The sequence below is a fragment of the Erythrolamprus reginae genome, chromosome 1 (assembly GCF_031021105.1).
Source record: "Erythrolamprus reginae isolate rEryReg1 chromosome 1, rEryReg1.hap1, whole genome shotgun sequence".
Taxonomy (NCBI): domain Eukaryota; kingdom Metazoa; phylum Chordata; class Lepidosauria; order Squamata; family Dipsadidae; genus Erythrolamprus; species Erythrolamprus reginae.
The window spans coordinates 268,065,785-268,076,922 of record NC_091950.1 but is presented as its reverse complement, the minus strand read 5'-3'; the positions used below and the strand labels follow the sequence as shown (position 1 = coordinate 268,076,922).

The 11,138-nt window shown below is 40.6% G+C and overlaps 1 protein-coding gene across 1 annotated transcript; it reads right to left on the bottom strand.

Moving 5' to 3' along the window:
* Positions 1-7,746: 7,746 nt before the first annotated feature.
* Positions 7,747-9,883, bottom strand: ID2 (inhibitor of DNA binding 2). Its single transcript, XM_070732954.1, has 3 exons — positions 9,432-9,883; positions 9,079-9,144; positions 7,747-8,359 (listed from the first exon to the last, which is right to left on the bottom strand). Exons 1-2 carry the CDS (start codon positions 9,786-9,788, stop codon positions 9,088-9,090), a joined length of 414 nt encoding a protein of 137 aa, XP_070589055.1. The 5' UTR covers positions 9,789-9,883; the 3' UTR covers positions 7,747-8,359; positions 9,079-9,087.
* Between the last annotated feature and the right edge of the window lie 1,255 nt (positions 9,884-11,138).

Genomic DNA, 11,138 nt, shown 5'->3' with positions numbered 1-11,138 from the left:
ATTAGTTCCATTTAGGTAATCCAGGAAGATTTCCAAATGTCTCAAGTCCACTCTGTAAATTCAGTCATAGATCTTAGCACTTAAAAGTTGCTTTCTTCAGATAATCTCACAGTTAAACCTCCAATAACTATGAAGCAGACAGATATAGAACAGTCCTCCAGATGTTATTTATTTCCACTTTTTTTCCTTTTGTCTTGTCAGTACTTTCCAAGATTGTAGGAGTTTATTTTCTTTGGGGTTAGGTTCTAGGTAAAAAGAGAATCACCTCACCCGGTTCCAATCACTGTTATCTACACCGCTCCAGCACGTTCTTCGGCTGTGGCCATAATGGCTGCCTCTCCTTTTTGGATGGAGGGGAATCCCTGGGTCAAGCTGGAGAGCCGCTGCTCTACATGACCTGCAGGGTGCCCCTCCTTTCTTCACCATGTGATTTAGCCCCTTTGGGGGCCCTCCAACGAGGAGGATTCAGCACAAGTTTGACCCCCGCTCATTGCATCCAATCTCGCCGCAACGTCAAACCAGAATTCTCATTCTGAGTCTTTGAGACAGATAACAACATCAAAACAGCATTAACTGTAAATTGAGGTCAATCAGAATAAAACAGAAAATAAAGGTAAAGCTACTGAAAGTCTGATCAAGTAGTCAGAGCTTACTTACAGAAACCTTCCCAGAGAAACAAAAGGCAGAGCATAAATAAGAAAAGTGATGTGGATGGACATTGTTGGCTTAAATTAAAGATTCTTAAATTTCTTCAGCGAAGCTACACTGAATTGAATAAGATCTTTTCTGAACTCAATATTTCAAATCCCTATTTTGATACATTAAAAAATCTAGATGACCATACTCAGTGTTTTAATCTACTTATTCTAACAATGGTTCTAGAGCAACAAAAATATGTATAGTTAACTATTATTTTTAAGATAATGATTTTAGAAGTCAGGTTTTCAATTGTGAGATGCAGGGGTTACCCTCCCATCCCTCACTATTACGTCCATTTAATACATTCTGTGGCTGGTCAGTTCTCTCTTGTTAGATCACTACTTGTGAAAACAAATCCTATATTTATTTACTGCCTTGATTTATATTGATTATATTTCTGCCCTACTGGCTACTAAATTAAATTTTAATTTAAACATGGAATATAAGGAATTAATCACAAAAAGTGCTAAAATCAACAATTAAAAGATTTGGAAAAAGATGCATTTATTTCGTAGTCTGGGAAAGAAAGAATCAGAATGAGAAAATGAAAGAAACAAAGAGAATCTGAGAGAGATAGAGAGGTAGAAAGGGGGGAGAGTGCCTGAAGGACCCCATCCCATCACTGGGAGTCCAGGCGCTTCAGCAAGCACCACGTTGGATTCGTATTAGGGATCCTCAGGATTTAAAATTATGAATTTAGTGGTTCCTGAGGTCCAAAAGGTTGTTGACCCCTGATCTAGCAAATATTTGAAGTTACTGCAGAAAAGCTTTTTATGATCTGGTTTTGACATTATGGCCACTGCAGGTTCCCCATGGTCATTCACCCAACCGGGTCCCACACCCTTTTCTCCACTCTGCCCCCCCATTGTCCATCATGCACTTAACTTTTAAAGGTCTCCAGAGCATTCCAGAGACCCTGTTAGTGAAGCAGAGTAGTCTGCTCCACTTTTCTGCATGTACCTATGTTTGGGTAGGTTACATTATTTATATTTTGCTAACCAAAAGCTACAGTCAGCAAAAACACATACAATAATCTAGAAGGGTTGTGTGTATCATTTTCAGTGTTCCAAAACGGTAAATCCCAGCTTTTCATGGAGAAGCACACTCAAATGCCAAAGGATTCTGCTTTAAGAATGATAGGTTGCTCTACATGCTATATGTAATTGTTGAACTTTCCAAACACAAATCCTTATGTAGCCCAAATGCCAGGATCTATTTTCAAGTGAGAAATAAAGCAACCAAAAATAGTTCCCAAATTGTGATGCAAGAGGAAGCGAGAGGTAATGTGATGGACTACAGTAATTCAGCAGGTTCCCAGGAAGAAATGCACAAGACAAAAGGCAGAGCTGGAGTCAGAGGAAGAGTTTTAGGATGTCCACTCCCTAAAATCTTACAGATACATCCATCAGGGTAAGAGCTGTTATCAATGTAATCTGACAATGCTCTGTCTATATCAGTGGTGTCAAACTGGCGGCCAGCGGGCTGGATGCGTCATATCCAGGCCACGCCTACCCCAGCTCCATGAAGAAAAATGTCATGATACAGAACTGAACCTTGGCTAGCTTGTGTTGTATCATTCTTGGGCCAGGCCTTGCACAAAAATGGCAATAAAATTAGGAATAACTTAAAAAGGCCAATGTTTGCACTTTGTTTTTCTCGCTTTGCCAGTGCTAAAATATAATGGAAGATGGCATGGCTGACTGGAATTACGTGAAAACTGGAGAAGTCTGTTCTTTTAATGGCATTTTTTTCACAGCTTCCAAAGCCATTTGTATGTTTAAAAGTGTTGGATTTCTTCCCCCTTTTAATTTTAGTGAACATGTTCTAGGCACTTTCCAGTAATTCAGAGTAACTCAACACTTTATCAAAGTACTTACCTTCCTAAGAATGAATAAAAAGAAACTTGGGTACAGAAATTTAAAAAATGTTCAATTTTAATAATCTTATAATTCTACTGGAACGTCATCTTACGGACTTAAATATTGTGACATTGGAGAATAAGAACTAAATATATTGTGACATCTTTCCTGGCTATACAGTTAGATAGAAAGCCATAAGCCAAGCCTGTTTATATAGTGGATAAACAGTAAAAAGCTTTAGTGAAGAATTTAAATTAGAAATTCTCTTTTTAGTTGTGCCTTATCTGGAAGAAGGCAACAAATGTTCTGTATTCCTTTTATTTTTAACTTTTATTTCATAATTCTATTTAAATGCGGCTCACAACATAACAGTGATACAATGCATTACAAATCCAATAGTAGAAAAATAAAATCAATTTAAAAAACATTAATTAAATCCCTAACTATACAATCATACACATTTAACCTAATCCGTCATACAGTAAGGCCGAAAACAACAAAAAAGGGGAGAGAGCGTGATAATTATCCCCACGCCTGGCGACAAAGGTGGGTCTTCAACATTTTACGGAAGGCGATGAAGGTGGGGGTTGTTTGAATCTCTGGAGGGAGTTGATTCCAGAGGGCCAGGGCCGCCACAGAGAAGGCTCTTTCCCCAGGTCCCGCCAGCCGACATTATTTAGTTGACGGGACCTGGAGAAGGCCAACTCTGTGGGACCTAACCGGCCGCTGGGATTTGTGTGGCAGAAGGTGGTCCTGGAGATATTCTGGTCCGATGCCATGTAGGGCTTTATAAGTCATAACCAACACTTTGAATTGTGACCGGAAACTGATTGGCAGCCAGTGCAGGCCACGGAGTGTTGATGAGACATGGGCATATCTAGGTAAGCCCATGATTGCTCTCGCGGCTGCATTCTGGACGATCTGAAGTTTCCGAACACTTTTCAGAGGTAGCCCCATGTAGAGATAGTTGCAGTAGTCGAACCTCGAGGTGATGAGGGCATGAGTGACTGAGCAGTGACTCCTGGTCCAAATAGCGCCGCAACTGATGCACCAGGCGAACCTGGGCAAATGCCCTCCTTGCCACAGCCGAAAGATGATGTTCCAGTGTCAGCTGTGGATCGAGTAGGATGCCCAAGTTGTGGACCCTCTCTGAGGGGGTCAATAATTCCCCCCCCCAGGGTAATGGATGGAAAGATGGAATTGTCTTTGGGAGGCAAAACCCACAGCCACTCTGTCTTGTCAGGGTTGAGTTTGAGCCTGTTGACACCCATCCAGACCCCAACAGCTTCCAGGCATCGGCACGTCACTTCCACTGCTTCACCGACTGGACATGTGGTGCAGATGTATAACTGGGTATCATCAGCATACTGATGATACCTCACCCCATGCCCCTGGATGATCTCACCCAGTAGTTTCATGTAGATATTAAATAGCAGGGGGGAGAGGACTGACCCCTGAGGTACCCCGCAAGGGAGCAACCTAGCAACCTCTAGGTCCCCCACTAACACCGACTGCGACCGACCGGAGAGGTAGGAGGAGAACCATTGCAGAACAGTGCCTCCCACTCCCAACCCTTCTAGCCAACGTAGAAGGATACTATGGTCGATGGTATCGAAAGCTGCTGAGAGGTCAAGAAGCACCAGGACAGGGGATAAACCTCTGTCCCGGGCCCGCCTGAGATAATCCATCAGCACAACTAAACAGTTTCCGTGCTGTAGCCGGGCCTGAATGCTGACTGTTGAGGGCCTAGATAATTGGCTTTTTCCAAGGACCGCTGGAGCTGGAGCGACACCACCTTCTCAACAACCTTCCCCATAAAGGGAAGGTTGGAGACTGGATGAAAGTTATTAAGTACGGCTGGGTCCAGGGAAGGCTGGATAAATAAATAAATGCTATTTATTGTTAAATGTTTTTAAAACGTATTTGACAATAAAGCTAATCCAAAAGTGGAATTACTTCAATAAGTGAAAATTTATTGACAGTCTAGTACTAAACACATTTTTTCAACATTGTAACCATTTTAATGACTAATTTTGCCTTTTAATTTAAATCTCTGAAGATGACAAAATTTTGTTTACAATGCCAATGTACTATTTTTAATGAATAGGTTTTTTAATGGTAATTGTCTTCTATGCATAGGCCAGAAGGTGGCACTCGTCTTCCACAAATGTTAACAATAGGATCTTAAGAGGTTGGCATGAATGGAATGTTGCTCAAAATATAAATATTAAATATTTGCATGTATTTTCTAAGGTACACATCGGAGAGACTATTATTTTATTTCTTAATTTTTATGTGTAGGAAATTCTGAAATTCTTAATTAAAATCTTATGATTGACTAATTCCATCAAATTTTGTTGCAGTTTGTAATTTAGAAGGCACACTCAAACATACAGGTAAAATTTATGAGACTTGAATTCCTTTCAGTTAACCTTAGCTAACTCCCATCTCCCAATATTATCCAGATCTATTTCCTGCTTGCTGTTGAATGTGTAAAATTTAACTGGTACTAGTACTTGGCTACTTTAGGCTAGAATCCAAAAATTGGCATACTGTTCTTTCAAATATATTGGCTCTCACAATTTAATAAACTTTCAACGAATTCTTATCACACACTTTTATATTCAGAATAGGGATTATTACGATAAACTATTAGAGTGTTTCTCACTTTTAATACTTTTAAGTTTTTAAAAATTTGCTTGATTTAGTGTTTTAGGTAATCTTATAGATAATTCCTCTATATTCCTGTTAGGTGCAAAAGTATGCAGTACTTTTAAATTACTGTATACAATTATTAAGAGTTGTCTGCATAAATTAAGAATGTACTTATTCAATTTTTTTTAAAAAAACCCTAAGTTCCTATCATGTAAATTCTTGACTGTGAGGTGATTCATCCTTATCCTCTCCTTCCCCAACCAGCTTCCTATAAGCTAATGTGCATTGTTTTATCACTTTCTAAAATAAAATACATTGTATAACCAAATAGTTAAGTATGAGAATCTCAAATATTGCAAATACGCACTAAAACTAGAGATCCCCATTTGTTTAGATTGTGATATAATAAAATCTTCAATATGCAAGAAATAAGTTATCAAGTTATTTTAGCCAGGCTGAGTATAAAATAATTTCCCATTCTCTCTCCAACTACTAACAGCGCAACCATTAATAAGAGTCTGAAAAATCAACATACAGTAATTTATTACCTGGAATAGTAATTATGTTTTAGATTAGCATGACTAATCCAAAATTAAGTAGTGAAAAATCTGATCATCTAAAAGTTTGTTTTGCCTTTGTTAATGAGCATGCAACATGAAATGCAGCAGCCTTTGGAAAAAAAGAGAAGCAAGTGACTCATAAATTGTTGAAGCTACTCTGGAGAAATTGCAATATGTAGAAAGGAGAAAAGATCACTAATCTCATTTGATCTTGAAGATTTTGCTTTCGAAAGTATTACGCTGCAGGGCAGTCTCTTGAAAGAGTATTGACAGGTAGCCCTTGACTTACAACAATTCCTTTAGTGACCCTTCAAAGTTAAAAATAACTGAAAAAATAACATTCGTTTGTTTATATTTCTATGGTCGCTCAACTCCCTAGGGACTCAGGGTGGCTCACATGACCATTTTTCACACGTATGACCATTTCAGCATCCCCATGGTCACATGATTTACACTCAGATGCTTGACAACTCACATAAGGGTTGCAGTGTCCCAATCATATGTTCCCCTTTTGACAAATAGTCAATGGAGAAACCAGAGTCACTTAACAGGGTTATTAAGGTCTGCAGTGATTCGCTTAACAAATGTAGCATAAATTGAGGCAACTCACTTAGCAACATAAATTTGGGCTCAATTGTGACCATAAGCTGAGGACTACTTGTGCTTGTTGTACACTTTAAGGCTTTCAAATCTACCATTTAACAGAAATAATGAAGCATCTGAGTTGGCACAGAGTTACACCTTCCGAAAACACTGCATAGCACATTGCTTATAGCAGTTTTTCGGTTCAGAGCAGGCCAGTCTGCCATCTATCTGTCCACCCCCACCCCCCAGTAACTCTGCATAGATCTGATATTGAGTGCAAAATAAACCACAAAAAATAAAAACCCAGCTGCACCAAACTGCACGGCACCACCCACACACCTGTTCATTTTGGTGCAAATGTTATATACAGGCCTCAGGTGGAGCTTCTGCCTTTTCCCATAAGTGTCTCCAGAGCACACCCAGGTGCCCAGTTTCACACTGCTTGGCAAACTCTTTATTTATTTTTTGCAATGGATTTTGCTAGCTTGCTTCAAACTGCTTTTGCTGAGTATGCCTGCAGGTTGGCTGAAGTGGGAAATTAAAACATCATTCCAAGCTGCAAAGGGACTGAGCCATTATCCATTACCTTACAGTAGGGGAAGTTTAGGAGAATACTACAAAGCATATAATTAAGAAATTAGGGTTATAGTAGGACAGTATTGAAAAAAAAGGAGTTAGTGGTGTAGTGATGAGAACTGACAGAAGAGCAGCCATTCTGCATATGCTTATAATTTAAATCCTGCTGAAGTCCATCTTACTCTTATAGTTGGCACTGCAACCTTAAAACAATACTAGAAAATGACATTTAATTCTTTTTAGGAGGTTGATGCTTAGAGCAGCCAAAGTTTAATCAACAACATGAGAGTGACTTTCATTTCTCAGCAGCTTAGTCATATAGAGAAGCTGCTACAACTTATTAATATCCTTTCCATGAAATATTTCAGAGATTCATATAAACTTTCCAGTATTCATACATCAAGAGCTCTTACATTAAAGTTGCTTTTACATGAAAGTTTTTTTTTTTAACAAGTTAACGGTTGGGGAAATTATTAGCCCCATTCTTAATTTCTGCATAATCAAAAGTTCAGCAGAGGTGGTGTAATTGCTTTTAGAAGTTCACACAGCCAATCAACAGGGTGAAGAGAAAACAGGCAAAGAAATTATTTGTGCACAATTTTAAGTTTTTGCTTCAAAAATTCAAACTTCTCAAAAAGTTTCTCTTCACAGCTTTGGAGGTTTTTTTTTTAAACAAGCAACTTCTTTCAAACAGTTTCTCAGAAAAAATAAAGAACTTCCAGGACAATCTACATAGAATGTAACTGGTATGTTGCCAATTCAGCTGCTCTGCCACAAAACAGCTGGCACTTACAAAGAAGGCAAACAAGCTATTCAATGAACACACAATTTATTTTGATTCTGTATAAAAAGGTTAAGTTTACAACTAAACTTTTATAAAAAGTTCAGCATGATTAGGTACATAACTTTTTTTGTTGTTGCAGAAATATAAATTTCTGCTACTATACAAGAAAACTCTAATTAAAGAGTTCAAAGTTTCATTCCCATATTTATATATAAATATGTACACAGCATTCAGTCCTATACGCATGTCAAAAAAAGCTAATTTTTGACCAAGACTTCACAGAAAACTGAACACTCAAATCTTCTAATACTCACGCTCCACCTTTTGGAGGAAAAAAAGGCAAAGTCTGCTTTAAAAGGGGAAATTCCTTAAAGAGGGCTTTTTAAAAAAAGTTTCATTTGGCTCCCTACTATGGGAATAGCATATAAATGAAGCCTTTCCAGCTAGGGAAAGGACATTTTAAAAGTCTCTTCATAAATAATTAAGATTAGTCCAAGATGAAGAACAGTGGAAGATGATATCCATTAATTTTTTCTTTAAAAGGTTCCTTTCACTGAATGTGGATTTCCTCTCCCCTCCAGATACAACGGAGTTGCCGTGGGGGGGAATGTATCTTCTTGTGCAAAAAATTCAGCAAACACCTGCAAAACATTGAAGAGAGAAGCATATTTAGAAGAATGCTAACAGGGCAGAGAGATCCGGACAGACTGGCGCCAGAGAGGAAACCACAGTTTGAGCATTTAGCCAAACACTCAAAGATTGGGCAAACCCTGGCGTCCAGATGCAGCATGTGCATGCAAATGCGTGCTCCCTTTCACACACACACACCCAATGAAACAAGCACATTCAAGAGGAGACACGATCTGATTTTTGCTTAAACTCTTAGAGGGGTCAAGGAGGAGATGGTCAGCTTAACAGTTTGCAGAGGTCCCAAACTTGGCAACTTTAAGACTTGTGGACTTCAACTCCCAGAATTCTCCAGCCAGCATAGCCAGAATTCTCCCAGAATTCTGGGAGTTGAAGTCCACAAGTCTTAAAGTTGCTAAGTTTGAAGACCTCTGAAAAAGCAACAATTTAATACAAATCTAAGTAATAAAATAAATAAATAATAAATAAATTAGAAGCTGTCCAATTGATCCTGAGCCACACACCACAAGTTTCACTCCAGATTAAAATATAGAGGAGAACTGCGCCTGGATTTTATGTCGGAGTCCTCAAAAGACAACAAAAATGCCTCAGTATTTAATATATATATAAAACATATATAATATATATATAAAACATTAATATATATTAATATATATATTAATATATAATATATTAATATTAATATATAAGAACACAGGAATTGAGCACTTACCAAACACATTTAGCCACAAAGTGCTTTGCTCTCATTTGACATTAACTCTGAGGGAAATTCAGCCGCCTGCAAAAGGGGGGGAGGAGGAGAGAGAGAGAGAAAAAAGAAGGGGTTAAAAAAACCCAAAGCGTTTCAAGGAAGCTTGCAAACTCCGAACGCCATCAAACCAACGGCGATTCTTGCTAATAAATCAGCCGACGCCGCAGGTACCTTATCATTGATTTTGTTTCCCAATTATTTTTTTTAAGCCAATCGCAACCCGGATCAACAGATTGAGAGCCACGCCGTTCATCTAAATCCCGGTTTAAAGGAGCGACCAGCCAAGGGGAAGAGGGGACGGGGAAGCAGCTCACCTGTAGCGACAAGATGCTGATGTCTGTGTTCAAGGTGGTCAGCGGAGTCCTGGAGGAAGGCGGGACCTGCTGCCCCGGCGGCCTCTGGTGATGGAGGCTGACGATGCTGGGGTGCGTGTCGAGGGCGATCTGCAGGTCCAGGATGTAGTCGATAACGTGCTGCAGGATTTCCATCTTGCTGACTTTCTTGTTCTGCGGGATGCTGGGCACCAGCTCTTTCAGCTTGGAGTAGCAGTCGTTCATGTTGTAGAGCAAACTCAGAGGGTCGTCCACCGGGGTTTTACTCCGGGAGATGCCCAGGCTGTGCTCCGAAAGGCTGTTTTTCCGGACGGATCGCACCGGACTGAAGGCTTTCATGCTGCGAAAGAAGACGGAGGGAGCCGGGCGGCTTTTGCCTGCTTTTTTTTTAAAGCCCGCCGCACACTCCGGGACGGAGAAGAACGATGTCGCCTTTCAGCCCTGCCTGCCTGCTTCTCTCCTTCCTCCCTGCGGCTTCCCACTTGTACAGTCAGAATGAAGTTAAGCCCCCCCTCCGCTCCTGCTTTTATAGCCTTAGCCTCTCCGCTGACAAATCCGGGTCGCGCTCGTTGCTTATTGGAGGAGCGTTGCACGTCCGTCAAGGCTCCAGGCGCTACTCATTGGTACAAGTCTCACCCAAGAGGCGGCCCGGACCTTCCGCGTTTGGAGCCAATCCTCGGCCAAGGGGGTGTGTCCAAAGCACAGCTGTGGCTAGTAAATATACAGTACGCTGGCGCCGGGAAAGGCGGCGGGGTGTGCGTGTGTGGCGTAGAGCCGCCGAGCTTCGGTTCAACCCGAGGCGATCTCGGAAGGACGACTGTGAAGGGAGCGAAGCGGGTCATTCGTTTTACAAATTTATCCAATCAATTCCACGCGGGGAAATCCAGGTCGGGGCATTTCTGCCCCACTTGGCTGGCATTCTTCCCAGTCCAAGCTCGGGTAAAAAAAAAAGAGTGGCTTTGAAACGATCTTGCTTTTAAAGGCTCGGTCTGCAGGCATGGCTTTTCCGATGCAGGGCGTGTGCCAAACGAGAGAAAGGAGACAAACAGACCGAGCATTGTCAGGGACAGGAAAGAACAGTGGCTGCTTACAATGCTGTCAATCTTGTGCACTGCCCGTGGATGAAACGCAGGGCGCTCCGGATTCTGCAATGCCAGCTAGCACCTTCGGAGGCAGGCAGAGTGACAACTGTGGGAACCGCTCCAGAATAAAAAGCCCGTCCGTTCCCAGGACAAGGCAGTCATTGAATTTCACAAGTATGCTAAAGTAGCCGTGCGGTTAATTGGGAGAGCGCGCATTGAATACCTATATATACATATAATATGAGGTTGTATCAGCGCCGCCTTTCAGGCGCGTAGAGCAATTAAGTTAGGCATAGGGTACATGCAGCGCTAGGTCACCACAGCCAGAAACATTTCAAACAAGAATGCAAGTTTGCTTTCCAAGGTAGTCAATCCCTAAGCAGATCACTAGAACATTCCAATGTAATCATGACATTTAATTACAACAGTTCATTAAAAGTCCCCTACTAATTTCTAACATTAACTTGCATATTTGCAATACCTGCAAATCACATTCCACCACATTACTAGCTTTATTGATTGATTAATTGATTGTCCAATACACAATGAGTGTTTTAGTGGGTATACACATAGTAAAATACACAATGAAGGTTATAGAGGATATACT

What these genes read in the sequence shown, in the direction of transcription:
- ID2 (XM_070732954.1), bottom strand. Translation starts at nt 9,788, where the DNA reads ATGAAAGCCTTCAGTCCGGTGCGATCCGTCCGGAAAAACAGCCTTTCG. An exon ending in TCAGCATCTTGTCGCTACAG is followed by an intron (nt 9,145 to 9,431) that starts GTGAGCTGCTTC and finishes CCCCTTTTGCAG; the next exon opens with GCGGCTGAATTTCCCTCAGA.